The sequence below is a fragment of the Salmo salar genome, chromosome 06, assembly GCF_965601325.2.
Source record: "Salmo salar chromosome 06, fSalSal1, whole genome shotgun sequence".
NCBI lineage: Eukaryota > Metazoa > Chordata > Actinopteri > Salmoniformes > Salmonidae > Salmo > Salmo salar.
This window is the reverse complement of record NC_138296.1, coordinates 83,268,554-83,287,908: the sequence shown is the minus strand read 5'-3', so window position 1 is coordinate 83,287,908 and position 19,355 is coordinate 83,268,554. Positions and strand designations below refer to the sequence as shown.

The 19,355-nt window shown below is 41.3% G+C and overlaps 1 protein-coding gene across 3 annotated transcripts; it reads right to left on the bottom strand.

Moving 5' to 3' along the window:
* Positions 1 to 330: 330 nt before the first annotated feature.
* Positions 331 to 19,105, bottom strand: ccr6 (C-C chemokine receptor type 6). 3 transcript variants are annotated; one of them, XM_082976033.1, is made up of 4 exons: positions 14,352 to 19,105; positions 14,116 to 14,203; positions 4,322 to 9,782; positions 331 to 2,296 (listed from the first exon to the last, which is right to left on the bottom strand). In XM_082976033.1, the coding sequence occupies exon 4, from the start codon at positions 2,288 to 2,290 to the stop codon at positions 1,112 to 1,114; it is 1,179 nt and encodes a 392-aa protein (XP_082832159.1). In that variant the 5' UTR covers positions 2,291 to 2,296; positions 4,322 to 9,782; positions 14,116 to 14,203; positions 14,352 to 19,105; the 3' UTR covers positions 331 to 1,111.
* Positions 19,106 to 19,355: the final 250 nt, after the last annotated feature.

Below are 19,355 nucleotides of genomic sequence, written 5' to 3'. Positions count from 1 at the left end.
TCTTAAATACATCAAACACATGGTTTCCTTGTGTTTGATGTCATTCCATTTACTCCGTTCCAGACATTATTATGAGCCGTCCTCCCCTCAGCAGCCTCCTGTGTTGAAAATAGGACTATTGTTTAGTTTTAAACATGTAAAATGACATAAGAAATGTTGGGTAATTACAAATTATGATTTTAATAATTGAATCAGGGGTGTCATATATGCTTAGTTATGATTAAAGATGAATTGTTGATAATGATAGGTTGAGGGCAGAGTCATGAACACAACAGACCCCTGCAGAAGCTTCTCACAACTGTACACCAGGTATTACATAGAGACAGACAATTACATTTGGATCTTTAATTAGCAAGTGAGCACAAATGACAGCAATCAAGCCCCAAAGGTTAAAAACCGTCCACAAATGTAACATTATGTTGACAAGAACATGCACTAAGTAAATAGTGCATATGAGGCTGTCTGTCCTATGAACCAATTACCTGACAATAACCTAATTTCACTCAAATCAAACATGACCTAATATTTGGCTTCCTTATTAAACAACAATACTGCCTTATCTTTGTAGAACTCACTTAATTCTAGGGAAGCTGTCTCCGCACTGATTTTACAACGCTTCATTCCAGACCGTGTACTGTAGAGTCATAGTGTAAACAGTGTAAATAGCGCCATCTACTGGGTAACAATAACAACGCTGGTACATCTATTAATTGTGAGCAGTTTGCCATGGTTGAAACCCAGATTAGACAGTATTGTCCTTCCGTCAATAAATACATTAGGAAATTAATATAGGCCATAAAAAAGTATTGTTTTATTTTGTCTTTCAAAATACGTTCAAACATAGACATAAACCACAATTGTGCATTAACCAAAGACAGAACTGCATAAAAGCAACAACCGAAATATCATAATTATAAACAATAATCAGCAAATAGAAACAGTTGTCATTACAGTAGTTATCATTTAAATAAACCATGTTGTTATTTTACATAGATTATTTAATGTAAGGCTTATGGAAACATTCAATAAAGATGGAATAGGTACATTGATAAATGTATCAGACTATGCTAGGGTTCACAGCAATAGCAGTCTCCACCACAGGGTCTCGTCCTCACATGGTGAAAGAAGATGCGTTGTCTGTAGAGGATCCATCCATAGACTTGCGGACAGTGGAGACATACATCTCTGACGTGACCCTGGAGAAGCGTCGGGGGTTCATGACCCTCTTCCCAATGCACCACACATCCTCCACAATCTTCCTGAAGTGGTTCCTGAACTTCACCCCGATGAAGGCGTATAGGACCGGGTTGAGGCAGCAGTGCAGGTAGGCCACTGTTTCCGTCACTGTCTTGGCCACTTCGGTGGCATCCACCTGACTGCAGGGCAGGATCTTGAACTTGTTGATCGTGTCGTAGAGCAGCGCAGCGTTGTAGGGCAGATGACAGATGATGAACACGACCACCACAGCCAGCACCACGCGCACCGCCTTGTGCCTCTGGAAGTTCTTGGCACGCAGCAGCGTGACAATGATGTTGGCGTAGCAGAAGCCCATGACCAACAGGGGCAGGAAGAAGCCCACCGCCATCTGGGTGCTCGGGACCAGGATCTTCATCTGACGGGCCGTGGCGTTGTCTGGGAACCTGAAGTCGCAGACTACATAGTTCTCCTCCTCTAAGAATATGGTGTTCTCCAGATCAAACGGTGTTGTAGCATTGTTGTAATCATAGTTGTCATAATCATTTCCAAAGGTGCTGTGTGCAGGCACATAACGTTCGTAGTAGACAAAGGTAGGGACAGAGAGGAGCAGGGCCAGGTTCCAGACTGCAGCGCAGATGATGCGGCTGTAGATCAGGGAGCGGAGCCGGAAGGAGCGCCGGGCCTGGACGATAGCAATGTAGCGGTCGGTGCTAATACAAGCTAACAGCAGCATGCCACTGTACAGGTTGACGCTGTAGGCCCCACGGAGAACCTTACAGGCCACCGTTCCCATGGCCCAGTCACTCTGCTCATTGTAGATGATCAGGGGTAGAGCCACCACAAACAGCATGTCTGCTATGGCCACGTTCAGAAGGTAGACGTCCGTCATGGACTTGGCCTTCTTGTAGAAGGCATAGGTGACGATCACCAGGATGTTGCCCAATAATCCCAGGATACAGATGACAGAGTGGATGTAGAGTCGCACCACTCTCTCCACACTGTTGTTGTCTTCCATATTACATGGCTCCACCAAATCATAGTCATACGCCACTGAATTGTTAACTGTTTCCTCGCCATTATCCGTATGGTTCATTTTCTCCTATAGATAAATAGAGAGAGCACTCAGAGAAGAACAGGTCTTTTATTTAACACACTTGGAATTTATTTCAACATACAGTATGTACTCATGGCATCTCCCCCCCAAAAGCATTTCTGTTTTATTGAAATGTATCCTATCACTATCAACTACTCTATACGTATATTATTTTAACTACAAAGCACAATTCTGATTGTAGTTAATTAACATCCTTACAAAAGTGTGACTGAAGTAATCTGGAGTCGAATAGGGTTGGCAACGTGGTGCAATTCAGAGAAAGGAAATTTGCAGAGAACCAGGTCACATAACCCCAATACTGCTTGAGTGACCCAAATTATTTAAATGCATGAGTGTGGTTAAGTATCTAAAGTGAACAACTGAGGCTGGCTTTCAATGACGCACAGTACTTCATGTCAGTATTGCGACGTTTAGGGGAAATGCCCTAAACATTTGTACATTTGTAATTTTAAAATATCTGTGTTTTGAATATAAAAATGTCTCAGTGTTATTGACAAAGACATTAAATTGTTGTTCTGCTTCTGGTTGTTGTTCCTATTATTCACTTCTGCATGGTGGCTGTTCCCAAAGCATAAAGACTGCAGGAGTGGCAAAACAACCACAGCAAGGCAACAATGGTTTGATTTACAATCTCGCCTGACTTCCCTGATCAAATGTCAACTGAAGCACATGATCAGCTAAGTGGATATTGGAGAAATTAATGTATGTACAAGGAGCATTGTGAGTTCATATGAAGCTAATTGGATATCTAGAAATGATATCAGATGTATGCATGGCACATTATCTTATGTATACCTTCATCCATGTTAGATTACTCATACATACTGTATTTCCCCCTTCATTCTTATATAACATCCCGCACCACCTGACAGATGAAGTGAAGACATAAAGTACATCCACATACCTTAATGTTTTCTATACATCCCTCTGAGGTTTAGGTACAAAGGTACATCCACTGGCTTTATTTACTTTTTCTCTTCTGACCTATTAGTGATGGTGACTTAACTACAACCATTTCAGTTCTTTCATGTTAGCTGTGAAGGATCAATCTGGGCCAGACAGCCTAGTCAAAGGCTTTTGCATAGGCTATGTTGTAGAATATGTTTTGTGGGACATTGCTTATTCTCTGCGGTGAGGTGCCCCTTTCCTAGCTGCAGAGTGTATGCATACATTTCAGCAAGATCCTGAGATTTCGGGGGATTTATTCCCAGGTTATGTGAGTTCAGACCGTGTAATAAACCTAAACAAAAAAAAAAGCAGTCTCACGTAGCATGGACCTATTGCACACAAGTAACTGTTTTCAGTGGTGTAAAGTACTTAAGTAAAAATACTTTTCTCAAATAGATTTTTTGAGTATTTGTACTTTAGTGAGTCTGCCAGATCAGAGGCAGTAGTAAAGACAAATGCTTTATTTGTAAATTATGTCTGTTGAGTGTTGGTGTGCTCTTGGCTATCCATAAATAAAAAAAACAAGAAAATTGTGCCGTCTGGTTGGTTTAATATAAGGAATAAAAAATGATTTATACTTTTACTTTTGATACTGGTATTTTGTTTTGGTATTTTACTGGGTGACTTTCACTTTTAATTGAGTAATTTTCCATTGAGTAATTTTCTATTACTTTTTCCAAGGGTGACAGACTGTTATGATAGAAAAAGTATTTTTGTGAAATGAATGAATGGTAATTAAAATTGTATAACGTGCATCAATGCAGGCAATTACATTTCAGACAATAGTCAAAAAGTAGAATTTGAAATGAGTTGCAAACAACTGTGTCAATTTCAGGAATGACATGTTTAAAAATCAACAGATTTTATTACAATAGACACAATGTAATCTAAAGTAAAATCTAGTTGAATGTCATGTTTCCAAATAAAGATTTAATGCATGTTGAACATATTTAACCCAGCAGTTTCCCTTAGATTAAGAACAGTAAATTATATATTTTATTAAACATGGTAAGATTGCTTAAGTCACATATTGTTCCATGTATTGTGTAAGAGAGGACTTACCAGAATAACGGGGTAATCAAGTTCCACAAGACTCTTGAGACTATTCTAAGCCAAGTTTGAAAGGAAGCTGTGAACCTCAGAATTTCTCAATTAGAGAAAACAGGAAGAAGTAAAGTTTTTCTCCGTTTGATCAACCTAGACTGTCAGCTGTGGGAACAAGCAGTGTCGCAGCATGCACTGACGTTCTGAAATAAAAACCTGTTGGCTGACACCTGCAGATCTCAAGATCTGAGCAGAAGAACAAGAAACATGCTCATTACACCTTAACTCTTTATTCACCTTTGAAACGTATTGACTGTGAATGATCGCTCACTTCTATTCATTCAACTATTTTGCATATTAGGTACACTGGGAACAGTGTGCATTATTTTACAGACATGCATTACGTGGGGGACAAAGTTTCAAAGGTCAAAGTACTTGATATTTAGCAAAGCAGTGTCGCTGTTTAGTACCATCATGTGAATAAAGCATACATACATTTTACAGTGCCTTTGGAAAGTATTCATACCCCTTGACTTATTCCACATTGTTGTTACAGTCCAAATTAAAATTGTATTGAATTTTTTTTTTCTCTCACCCATCTACACACAATACCTCATAATGACAAAGTGAAAACATGTTTTTAGAAATGTTTGCTATTTTATTGAAAATAAATACAGAAATACCTAATTTACTTAAGTATTCACACCCGAGTCAATACGTTGTCGAAGCACCTTAGGCAGTGATTACAGCTGTGTCTTTCTGGAGAAGTCTAAGAGCTTTCCACACGTGGATTGCACAACATTTGCCCATTATTCTTTTCAAAATTCTGTCAAATTATACTGACCGAAAATGTAAACACATACTGAAACAATTTCAAAGATTTTACTGAGTTACAGTTCATATAAGGAAATCAGTCAATTTAAATACATGCGTTAGGCTCTAATCTATGGACTTCACATGACTGGGTATACAAATAGGCATCTTTTGGTCACAGGCATGAATCAGAGCACGTCAGTATCTTGTGTGACCGTCATTTGCCTCATGTAGTTTGACACTTAACAGAGTTGATCAGGCTGTTGATTGTGGAATGCTGTCCCACTCCTCAATGGCTGTGCAAAGTTGCTGGATATTGTTGGGAACTGGAACACGCTGTCGTATGGGTCGATACAGAGCATCCCACACATGAACAGTGGGTGACGTGTGGTGAATATGCAGGCCATGGAAGAACTGGGATATTTTCAGCTTCCAGGAAGTGTGTACAGACCCTTGCAACATGGGGCAGTGCATTATCATGCTGAAACATGAGGTGGTGGCGACAATGGGCCTCAGAATCTCATCACTGATCTTTGTGCATTCAAATTGCCATGGATAAAAGGCAATTCTGTTCGTTGTCTGTAGCTTATGCCTGCCCATACCATAAGCCCACCGCGGGGCACTTTGTTCACAATGTTGACATCAGCAAACCTGCTCGCCCACATGACGCCATACACGTGGTCTGCTGCTGTGAGGCCGGTTGGATGTACTGCCAAATTCTCTAAAATGACGGAGGCGGCTTATGGTAGAGAAGTAAACATTCAATTCTCTGGCAACAGCTCTGGTGGACATTCCTGCAGTCAGCATGCCAATTGCAAGCTCCCTCAAAACTTCAGACATCTGCAGCATTGTGTTATGTGGCAAAACGGCACATTTTAAAGTGGCTTTTTGTCCCCAGCACAAGGTGCACCTGTGTAATGTTCATGCTGTTGTATTAGCTTCTTGATATGCTACACCAGTCAGGTGGATGGATCATTTTGGCAAAGGAGAAATGCTCACCAACATGGATGTTAACAAATTTGTGCACAAAAGTTGAGAAATGTTCTTTATTTCAGCTCATAAAACATGGGACCAACACTTTACATGTTACCTAATAAGTTTCAGACGGTTCTTGGAGCTCCCGCATACGTATTGTAATTTACAACCCTGTGGCACCAAGACAAAAATAGATACAATTTCATTACACAAGGACCCCTTGTGCTGGGGACAATAAAAGGCCACTAAAATGTGCAGTTGTCACACAACACCACTGTTCTCAAGTTGAGGGAGCATGCACTTGGCATGCTGACTGCAGGAATACCCACCAGAGCTGTTGCTAGAGAATTTGAATGTTTTAGAGAATTTGGCAGTATGTCCAACTGGCCTCACAACAACAGAACACGTGTATGGCGTTGTGTGGGCGAGGGGTTTGCTGATGTCAACGTTGTGAACAGAGCGCCCAATGGTGGCGGTGGGGTTATGGTATGGGCAGGCAGGCATAAGCTACAAACACAATTGCATTTTATTGATGGCAATTTGAATGTACAGAAATATCGTGAGGTGATCCTGAGGCCCATTGTGAGACCCATTTTCTTTTTATAAGGTATCTGTCACCAACAGATAAATATCTGTATTCCCAGTCAGGTGAAAATCCATAGATTAGGGCCTAATGATTTTATTTCAATTGACCGATATCCTCATATGAACTGTAACTCTGTAAAATCTTTTAAATTGTTGCATGTTGTGTTTATATTGTTGTTCAGAATAGAAACACGCCATGGCATAGCACTAGTGCAAACTATGAATGCACAGTGGTAGTATATGCAGAAACTACAGGCTACACAATAACCATCTCTAAACTAACATATTATGAATAAATACTCATGCAATTAAGGCAATGCTGGCACAGACAATATAAAGTTGAAGTCGGAAGTTTACATACACTTAAGTTGGAGTCATTAAACCTCGTTTTTCAACCACTCCACAAATTTCTTGTAAACAAACTATAGTTTTGGCAAGTCGGTTAGGACATCCACTTTGTGCATAACACAAGTAATTTTTCCAACAATTGTTTACAGACAGATTATTTCATTTATAATTCACTGTATCACAATTCCAGTGTGTCAGAAGTTTACATACACTAAGTTGACTGTGCCATTAAACAGCTTGGAAAATTCCAGAAAATGATGTCATGGCTTTAGAAGCTTCTGATAGGCTAATTGACATAATTTGTGTCAATTGGAGGTGTACCTGTGGATGTATTTCAAGGCCTACCTTCAAACTCAGTGCCTCTTTGCTTGACATCATGGGAAAATCAAAAGAAAAAAAATTGTAGACCCCCAAAAGTCTGGTTCATCCTTGGGACCAATTTCCAAATGCCTGAAGGTACCACATTCATCTGTACAAACAATAGTATGCAAGTATAAACACCATGTGACCACGCAACCGTCATACCGCTCAGGAAGGAGACACATTCTGTCTCCTAGAGATGGACGTACTTTGGTGTGAAAAGTGCAAAACAATCCCAGAACAGCAGCAAAGGACCTTGTGAAGATGCTGGAGGAAACAGGTACAAAAATATCTATATCCACAGTAAAACAAGTCCTATATTGACATAACCTGAAAGGCAGGTCAGCAAAGAAGAACCCACTGCTCCAAAACCACCATACAAAAAAGCCAGACTACGGTTTGCAACTGCACATGGGGACAAAGATCGTACTTTTTGGAGAAAGGTCCTCTGGTCTGATGAAACAAAAATAGAACTGTTTGGCCATAATGCCCATCGTTATGTTTGGAGGAAAAAGGGGGATGCTTGCAAGCCGAAGAACACCATCCCAACCGTGAAGCAAGGGGGTGGCAGCATCATGTGAGGGTGCTTTGCTGCAGGAGGGACTGGTGCACTTCACAAAATAGATGACATCATGAGGGAGGAAAATGTGGATATATTGAAACAACATCTCAAGACGTCAGTCAGGAAGTTAAAGCTTGGTTGCAAATGGGTCTTCCAAATGGACAATGACCCCAAGCATACTTCCAAAGTTGTGGCAAAATGGCTTAAGGACAACAAAGTCAAGGTATTGGAGTGGCCATCACAAAGCCCTGACCTCAATCCTATAGCAAATTTGTGGGCAGAACTGAAAAAGCGTGGGCGAGCAAGGAGGCCTAAACCTGACTCAGTGTCAGGAGGAACGGGCCAAAATTCACCCAACTTATTGTGGGAAGCTTGCGGAAGGTTACCCGAAACATTTGACCCAAGTTAAACAATTTAAAGGCAATGCTACCAAATACTAAGAGTGTATGTAAACTTCTGACCCACTGGGAATGTGATGAAAGAAATAAAAGCTGAAAAAAAATATTCTCTCTACTATTACTCTGACATTTCACATTCTTAAAATAAAGTGGTAATTCTAACTGACCTAAGACAGGGAATTTTTACTAGGATTAAATGAATGTCAGGAATTGTGAAAAACTGAGTTTAAATGAATTTGGCTAAGGTGTATGTAAACTTCTGACTTTAACTGTAAATACCATGGATGTCATATCTGAAATATACACAAACATTAGCTTCATGTTAAACAGTACTGTATGTGCAGTTAAAATGTAAGAAAGTAACAATAAGTGAGTCAGAATTGCTAACAGCATAAAACCCACAAGAGTAAACCCACAACTCACTTTATGGATGCACACACAATCGTCTGGTAAAAACACTGAACTTGATCAGCAGCCAAACTTGCGTCTTCATCTGCCGACAACGACAGCCACAGACCTGGGATGGGTCAGTCTAAATATGCATTCGGGCCTTGGAATCAAGGAGGCTGTTGATAGACAGCTGAGAAAGGGAGAACTCACCCTAATGGGACTGTGGGGAAAGTCACGTGCACTGGCATGGCCATTTTTCTCCTACTGCCATTACATTCTTAACTGTTTTAAAAAGTCATGGTGAAATCCCTGAGTATTTTCCTTCCTCTCTGGCAACCGAGTTAGGAAGGATGCCTGTATCTTTGTACTGACAGGACATATTGATACACCATCCAAAGTGTAATTATTAACTTCACCATGCTCAAAGGGATATTCAATGTCTGCCTTTAAAAATAAAATAAAAAATGAGGCGCCCTTCTTTGCGAGAAAAACCACCCTGGTCTTTGTGGTTGAAACTGTCTGCCAACGTATGTTAGTGCCACAGCATAAATTACAGTAAAGTCCCACATTGTGGTTTCAGATTGACAGAATACATGTCATTCATGAGATCCTTGACATTCATCTGTATACATGATGTTATAAAGGAGCACAATAGAAACAGTCTTCAAGAACAATCTGGGTAAGTGGTAATTTTATTAGGTCTGTGTACACAAACTATGTACACACCAGAGGAGGCTGGTGGGAGGAGCTATAGGAGGATGGGCTCATTGTAATGGCTGGGATGGAATTAATGAAATATATAGAAACAGATGAAACCATGTTTAACTCCTTTCCAAAGATTCCATTGCAACCATTACAATGAGCCCATCCTCACATAGCTCCTCCCACCAGCCTCATCTGGTACACACAACATAAATAATAGTTAACATAGTAGAAATGGCCTGTGTGGTGTAAGGCTGATGGACTGTCATGCCACCTCCTCCATCTAGTCAGCTCCTTGAGTCTGGCTGAGCTGAGATACACTGAGGTCCTGAGTGATCTCATCAAACTGATGGGGGGAAGGATAGGATGGGGGAGAGGAGAAAATAAAGGGTGAGAATGTGTGAGAGACAGGGTAATATACCAATACCACCAAAGACACCCTACTTCCTTATTTACCCAAACATATCATCAGGGCATGATGATAGGGAACAGGCCATATTTAGCTAATCTAATGTAAACTATACACTAGTCAAAAATTCACAGCTACTCATTCAAGGGTTTTTCTTTATTCTTACTATTTTCTACATTGTAGAATAATAGTGAAGACATCAAAACTAAATAACGCATAAAATCATGTAGTAAGCAAAAACAGGTTAAACAAATTACCATATAGTAGTCACCCTTTGCCTTGACAGGTTTGCACACTCTTGGAATTCTCTCAACCAGTTTCATGAGGAATGCTATTCCAACCATCTTGAAGGAGTTCCCACATATGCTGAGCACTTGTTCGCTGCTTTTCCTTTACTCTGCGGTCCAACTCATCCCAAACCATCTCAATTGGGTCAAGGTCGGGTGATTGTGGAGGTCAGGTCATCTGATGCAGCACTCCATCACTCTCCTTCTTGGTCAAATAGCCCTTACACAGCCTGGAGGTGTGTTGGGTAATTGTCCTGTTGAAAAACAAACGATAGTCCCACTAAACCCAAACCAGATGGGATGGCATATCGCTGCAGATTGCTGTGGGAGCAATGCTGGTTAAGTGTGCCTTGAATTCTAAATAAATCAGACAGTGTCACCAGGAAAGCACCCCCACACCATCACACCTCCTCCATGCTTCAAGGTGGGAACCACACATGCAGAGATCCGCCCACCTACTCTGCATCTCACAAAGACACGGTGGTTGGAACCAAAAATCTCAAATTTTGATTCATCAGACCAAAGGAGAGAGTTCAACCAGTCTAATGTCCATTGCTCGTGTTTCTTGGCCCAAGCAAGTCTCTTCTCTTATTGGTGTCCTTTAGTAGTGGTTTCTTTGCAGCAATTCGACCATGAAGGCCTGATTCACGCAGTCTCCTCTAAACAGTTGATGTTGAGATGGGTCTATAACTTGAACTCTGAAGGATTTATTTGGGCTGCAATTTCTGAGGCTGGTAACTCCAACTTATCCTCTGCAGCAGAGGTAACTTCCTGTGGCGGTCCTCATGAGAGCCAATTTCATCATAGTGCTTGATGGTTCTTGCAACTGCACTTGAAGAAACTTTCAAATTTCTTGAAATTTTCTCGATTGACTGACCATGTCTTAAAGTAATGATGAACTGTCTTTTCTGCTTGTTTATTTGAGCTGTTCTTGCCCTAATATGGACTTGGTCTTTTACCAAATTGGGCTATCTTCTGTATACCACCCCTACCTTGTCACAACACAACGGATTGGCTCAAACACATTAAGATGGAAAGAAATTCCAAATTAACTTAACAAGTTACATCTGTTAATTCAAATGCATTCCAAGTGACTACCTCATGAAGCTGGTTGAGAGAATGGGAAGTGCGCAAAACTGTCATCAAGGCAAACGGTGGCTACTTTGAGTAATCTCAAATAAAGAATATATTTTGATTTGCGTAACACTTTTTTGGTTACTACATGATTCCATATGTGTTATTTCATTGTTTTGATGTCTTCGCTATTAATCTACAATGTAGAAAATAGTCAAAATAAAGAAAAACCCTTGAATGAGTAGATGTCCGAACTATTGACTGATACTTTGCAATGAGACTCGAAATTGAGCTCAGGTGCATCCTGTTTCCATTGATCATCCTTGAGAAGTTTCTACAATGTGATGAGAGTCCACCTGTGGTAAATTCAATTGATTGGACATGATTTGGAAAGGTCCCACAGTTGACAGTGCATGTCAGAGCAAAAACCAAGCCATGAGGTTGAAGGAATTGTCCATAGAGCGCCAAGACAGGATTGTGTCGAGGCACAGATCTGGGGAAGGGTACCAAAACATTTATGCAGCATTGAAGGTCCACAACAACACAGTGGCCTCCATAATTCTTAAATGGAAGAAGTTTGGAACCACTAGGACTCTACCTAGAGCTGGCCGCCTGGCCAAACAGAGCAATCAGGGGAGAAGTGCCTTGGTCAGGGAGGTGACCAAGAACCCGATGTTCACTCTGACAAAGCTCCAGAGTTTCTCTGTGGAGATGGGAGAACCTTCCAGAAGGACAACCATCTCTGCAGCACTCTACCAATCAGGCCTTTATGGTAGAGTGGCCAGACGGAAGCCACTCCTCAGTAAAAGGCACATGACAGCCCGCTTGAAGTTTGCCAAACGGCACCTAAAGGACTCTCAGACCACGAGAAACAAGATTCTGTGGTCTGATGAAACCAAGGTTGAACTCTTCGGCCTGAATGCCAAGCGTCACATCTAGATGAAACCTGGCACCATCCTTATGGTGAAGCATGGTGGTGGCGGCATCATGCTGAAGAGATTTTTTTCAGGGACTGGGAGGGAAAGATGAACGGAGCAAAGTACAGAGAGATCCTTGATGAAAACCTGCTTCAGAGCGCTCAGGACCTCAAACCCTAAGCATACAGCCAAGACAACACAGGAATGGCTTCGGGACAAGTCTCTGAATGTGCTTGAGTGGCCCAGCCAGAGCCCAGACTTGAACCTGATCGAACATCTCTGGAGTGACCTGAAAATAGCTCCCCATCCAACCTGACAGAGCTTGAGAGGATATGCAGAGAAGAATGGGAGAAACTCCCCAAATACTGGTGTGCCAAGCTTGTAGCATCATACCCAAGAAGACTCAAGGCTGTAATCACTGCCAAAGGTGCTTCAACAAAGTACTGAATAAAGTGTCTGAATACTTATGTAAATGTGATTTCAGTTAACAATTTTTAATACATTTGTGAAAATGTAAAAAAACTTTTTGCTTCGTCATGGGGAAAAAAAAACGATTTAATCATTTTTAGAATAAGGCTATAATGTAACAAATTATGGAAAGTGAAGGGGTCTGAAAACGTTCAGCGTGCACACCCCTTCAAATTAGTGGATTCTGCTATTTCAGCCACACCTGTTGCTGACAGGTGTATAAAATTGAGCACACAGCCGTGCAATCTCCATAGACAAACATTGGCAGTAGAATGGCTTTTCTGAAGAGCTCAGTGACTTTCAACGGGGCACCATCATAGGATGCCACCTTTCCAACAAGTCAATTTGTCAAATGTCTTCCCTGCTAGAGCTTCCCCGGTCAACTGTTAGTGCTGTTATTGTGAAGTGGTAGGCCACACAAGCTCAAGAAACAGGACCGGCGAGTGCTGAAGCGTGTAAAAATTGTCTGTCCTCGTTGCAACACTCAATACAGAGTTCCAAACTGCCTGGAAGCAACATCAGCACAAGAACTGTTCATCGGGAGCTTAATGAAATGGGTTTCCATGGCCGAGCAGCCGCACACAAGCTTAAGATCACCATGTGCAATGCCAAGTGTCAGCTGGAGTGGTGTAAAGCTCATCACCATTGGACTCTGGAGCTGTGGAAAAGTGTTCTCTGGAGTGATGAATCCTGCTTCACCATCTGGCAGTCCGACAGACTAATCTAGGTTTGACAGATGCCAGGAGAACGCTACCTGCCCGAATGCATAGTGCCAACTGTAAAGTTTGATGGAGTAATAATGGTCTGGGGCTGTTTTTCATGGTTCAGGTTAGGGCCCTTGGTTGCAGTGAAGGGAAATCTTAATGCTTCTGTGCTTCCAACTTTGGGGAAGATCCTTTCCTGCCCCTGTGCACAAAGCGAGGTCCACACAGAAATGGTTTGTCGAGATCAGTGTCAAAGAACTTGACTGGCCTGCAGAGCCCTGACCTCAACCCCATCAAACACCTTTGGGATGAATTGGAATACCGACTGCGAGCCAGGCCTAATTGCCCAACATCAGTGCCCAACCTCACTAACGCTCGTGGCTGAATGGAAGTAAGTCCCCGCAGCAATGTTCCAACATCTAGTGGAAAGCCTTCCCAGAAGAGGAAGCTGCTATAGCAGCAAAGGGGGAACCAACTCTGTATTAATGCCCATGATTTTGGAATGAGGTATTGGATGAGCAGGTGTCCACATACTTTTGATCATGTAGTGTACTCAAAGAGAATACACTGTTGATTACATTTTGATTCATATACCCACACTATACTGGGATTGTTAATTCACCGATTGCTTACTCTGACATTTGCAAGTGGATGTCTTCAACCAGCTTTCCTTTTCTCTACATAAAACTAAACCTGAACAAAACAGCAGTAAATAACTTCCTGTTTCTGAGTCTAGACTACTAGAGGAGCCCACTGCTGCTCACTATCTGAACACAGATACGTAGGGTTGAATGCCTGTTATCCTTACGATCATACATACCTTATTGCTGTTGTCAGGTCCCTTGACGGAAACCTCCTCGATCTCTTCTCCAATGCTCACCTCACTCTTAGAGATATCTGATCGATGGCTGGTGGAGGTAAACCAGAAACACAGGAAACCCTTTAGATTGATATCTCTCATTGTACAGATAAGGTATACAAGTGAATGAGCACTGAACACCATCTAAAAATAGCTAGTAAGATCTAGTGAAGATACAGGACAATACCCTACCTTACCTGTTAAAGTCATCATCATAGTCAACGTCATCATCTGTTAAAACAGAGGTATTTTTTACGTATAAAAACAATACCAAGACAATATGAATGGCCGCTCGCATCAGTGGGTGCTCGGTCAGTGGGTGTGCTCGTCCCCAACTGAACCCGAGATGTCGGCAGGGCGAAGCCCCCACCCACAGTGTGAAACCAAACACGCATAAACACAAAATCCCCACCCTCACCCCTGATTGGAGGATCTCAAACATTTATACTGTGCATGCGTATGTATTTATTCCAACAGTCATTAATTCATACAGCCACAGTTCAACCCATCTTTCCCAGTAAATCATAATTCCTCCATTTTCACCTGCAATACATCCCTCCATTCTACCGTGGTGTCTCACTAGGGACTTGAACCTTCCCATCTGCAACAATTATGACCAAATTGCCCTAAAATAAAAAAAGAATCCCAACAGTAGAATGACATTTCCCCCAGCAATACAGTTTGCAGGTCCAATCGCGCCCTGATATTATGGCATAACAACCATTCCTGGACCTGACTCCAAAAACAAGCCAGTGATAGACAGTACTAAAAGAGATGCTCTATTGATTCTGGTTCAACGTGGCAAAATCTGCATCACTCTGACTGTTCACTTTTTGTAGCGAGAATTTGATAAAATAGCTTACACTGAAAAGAACGGATTGATGCGTCAATTATTGTTTTGTATATCAGTTCATAAACCACTGTCATTGTATTGGGACATCGAAAATTTGTTCCCAACCATCTTGAATTTTATGCGGCATAGTTGTCAAACCTCTTGACCATGAGTGAAACTGACACATTTTACGATTTCTATTGGTCATTTTAAGCCATTTACGATTTCTATTGGTCATTTTAAGCCATTTAACTGGTGGCAGACAAACAAGTTTATTATTTTTTCTCTGTAATGCCACTTCCATTTTTGTGGCAGAGCTGCAATAGGTTGGTGCTAATTTTGTATTGAGCATACTTCTCCACACACCCTGATTGATTGCTCGTGTGACAATTTTACCGTAGTTGTTTACAATGTCATTAATAAACATGATACCTTCCTTATACATTCTCTTCAAGAAAACTGGTTTATCCTCTATCAGTACATCAGAGTTGAGCCATATTATTTCCTGTAATATATATTAGGTATTACAGCAACCCACCAAAACAACATAGAAAATTAAGAAATAAACATGGAACTGGGTTAACATCATACCCTTGATGGGTTCTGACTTCTAAACTTGAACTATGAATATCCTTGTTCATGTTACTGAGGGAGAGAGGGGGATGCAGAATGTTTACATTCTGTCAGAACATGTTATTGTTAGACATCAGGTATCCTGTGGAAAGGAGAAGGGCCACAGTCTGGTTTCAGTTGTTGGGTTGTAATTTTAAATACGTGCTGCATCAGAAGCTAATGGTTATCTGTGAGAGGAAAGTATATGGTGGGGTCAATTAACCTCTTTGGGCTAGGGGGCAGTATTTTCACGTTCGGATGAAAAGCGTGCCCAGAGTAAACTGCCTGCTACTCAGGCCCAGAAGCTAGGATATGCATATTATTAGTATATTTGGATAGAAAACACTGACGTTTCTAAAACTGTTTGAATGATGTCTGTGAGTATAACAGAACTCATATGGCAGGCGAAAACCTGAGAAAAATCCAACCAGGAAGTGGGAAATCTGAGGTTTGTAGTTTTTCAAGTGATTGCCTATCCAACATAGTGTAAATGGGGTCATATTGCACTTCCTAAGGCTTCCACTAGATGTCAAGTCTTTAGAATGTTGTTTCAGTCTTCTATTATGGAAGGGGAGCGAATAAGAGCAATCACAGTAGGTGGCTCAGCAGAAAGCCTTTAGTTATTGATCGCGCGCAAGCTCCGTTCCCTTTCATTTCTAAAGACAAAGGAATTGTCCGGTTGGAATATTATTGAAGATTTATGATAAAAACATCCTAAAAATTGTTTCTACGAATTGTAATGGAACTTTTTTGACTTTGTCTGGACTTAGTGCCCACGCCTTGTGCATTTGGATTAGTGAAATAACTGTGCAAACAAAAATGGAGGTATTTCGACATAAAGATGAACTTTATCGAACAAAATCAACATTTATTGTGGAACTGGGATTCCTGGGAGTGCATTCCGATGAAGATCAAAGGTAAGTGAATATTTATAACGCTATTTCTGACTTCTGTTGACTCCACAACATGGCGGGTATCTGTATGGCTTGTTTTGGTGGCTGAGCGCTGTACTCAGATTATTGCAAGGTGTGCTTTCGCCGTGAAGCTTTTTTGAAATCTGACACAGCGGTTGCATTAAGGAGAAGTTTCTTTAATTCTATGCATAACACTTGTATATTTCAAAGTTTATGATAAGTATTTCTATAAAATTGATGTGGCTCTCTGCAAATTCGCCAGAGTTTTGGAGGCAAAACATTACTGAACATAACGCGCCAATGTAAACTGAGATTTTTGGATATAAATATAAACTTCATCGAACAAAACATACATGTATTGTGTAACATGAAGTCCTATGAGTGCCATCTGATGAAGATCAAAGGTTAGTGATTAATTTTCTCTTTTTCTGCTTTTTGTGACACCTCTCTTTGGCTGGAAAATGGCTGTGTTTTTTTGTGACTAGGCGCTGACCTAACATAATCAATTGTGTGCTTTCGCCGTAAAGCCTTTTTGAAATCTGACATGATGGCTAGATTAACAAGAAGTTAAGCTTTAATTTGGTGTATTGCACTTGTGAATGTATGAAAGTTAAATATTTCAAATATTCTTTTTTTTTTTTTCGCGCTCTGCCATTTCACCGGATATTGTCGAGGGGTTCCGCTAGCCGTAACAGGTTGGATATGAGCCAGGGGCTTGGAATGTTACTGAGTACAGGAAAGGCAATCACATGGTTGTGGTCAATGATAAGGGTGGAGAGCTGTGGATTAGTGAGGAATGGGAGGCAGAGGTCAGATCAGGTACATTAACCTGTTAGGGCTAGGGGGCAGTATTGACACGGCCGGATAAAAGACGTACCCGATTTAATCTGGTTACTACTCCTGCCCAGTAACTAGAATATGCATATAATTATTGGCGTTGGATAGAAAACACCCTAAAGTTTCTAAAACTGTTTGAATGGTGTCTGTGAGTATAACAGAACTCATATGGCAGGCCAAAACCTGAGAAGATTCCATGCAGGAAGTGGCCTGTCTGACAAGTTGTGTTTCATCTTGGCTCTTTTTATTGAAGACTGAGGATTTTGCTATAACGTGACACTTCCTACGGCTCCCATAGGCTCTCAGAGCCCGGGAAAAAGCTGAACGATATCGAGGCAGCCTCTGGCTGAAACACTTTATCGTGTTTGGCAAGTGGCCGATCAGAGTATTATGGGCTTAGGCGCGTGCCCGAGTCGACCCCATGCTTTATTTTCTTTCGTCTGTTTACCTAAACGCAGATTCCCCGTTGGAATATTATCGCTTTTCTATGACAAAAATTGCATAAAAATTGATTTTAAACAGCGGTTGACATGCTTCGAAGTACGGTAATGGAATATTTAGAATTTTCTTGTCACGAATTGCGCCATGCTCGTCACCCTTATTTACCCTTTCGGATAGTGTCTTGAACGCACGAACAAAACGCCGCTATTTGGATATAACTATGGATTATTTTGAACCAAACCAACATTTGTTATTGAAGTAGAAGTCCTGGGAGTGCATTCTGACGAAGACAGCAAAGGTAATAACATTTTTCTTATAGTAAATCTGACTTTGGTAAGTGCTAAACTTGCTGGGTGTCTAAATAGCTAGCCCTGTGATGCCGGGCTATCTACTGAGAATATTGCAAAATGTGCTTTCACCGAAAAGCTATTTTAAAATTGGACATATCGAGTGCATAGAGGAGTTCTGTATCTATAATTCTTAAAATAATTGTTATGCTTTTTGTGAACGTTTATCGTGAGTAATTTAGTAAATTCACCGGCAGTGTTCGGTGGGAATGCTAGTCACATGCTAATGTAAAAAGCTGGTTTTTGATATAAATATGAACTTGATTGAACAAAACATGCATGTATTGTATAACATAATGTCCTAGGGTTGTCATCTGATGAAGATCATCAAAGGTTAGTGCTACATTTAGCTGTGGTTTGGGTTTATGTGACATTATATGCTAGCTTGAAAAATGGGTGTCTGATTATTTCTGGCTGGGTACTCTGCTGACATAATCTAATGTTTTGCTTTTGTTGTAAAGCCTTTTTGAAATCGGACAGTGTGGTTAGATTAACGAGAGTCTTGTCTTTAAAATGGTGTAAAATAGTCATATGTTTGAAAAATTGACGTTTTTTGCATTTTTGAGGAACTTGAATAACGCGCCACGGGATTACACTGGCTGTTGAGTAGGTGGGACGCCAAACTTCCTGCCTAGCAATAAAGATGTGATGTTCAGAGAAAAGGAGGAGACTCTGCCTGAAGTGGGGTATAAATACTTGTGCTGGGGAGGAACATGTATTTGTCTGTTCAGCTGTCTGACCCATTGGGTGAATAAACTTGGTTTGAGATTTTCCTAATTGTCTGCTAATTTTTAAACTCTGTTTATTTAGAACCTAAGACCCTGCACGGAAGAGCCAGTTTTATCGTCCATCATTTTAAAGCCTTTCAATCCTTTGTCTTTGGAGTGTGAAGTACCTGAAAGAATTCAAGCATTACTTCACAAGAAAAAACCCTAACAAACCTATTCACATCAATCAAGTGTAATAGTGAGAGAGAGAGAGAGCGAGAGAGCGCGCGAGAGAGAGAGCGAGAGAGCGCGCGAGAGAGAGAGCGAGAGAGCGCGCGAGAGAGAGAGAGCGAGAGAGCGCGCGAGAGAGAGAGAGAGCGAGAGAGAGCGCGCGAGCGAGAGAGAGCGCGCGCGCGCGGAGAGAGAGAGAGAGCGCGAGAGAGAGAGAGAGCGAGAGAGAGCGCGAGAGAGAGAGAGAGCGAGAGAGAGCGCGCGAGAGAGAGAGAGAGCG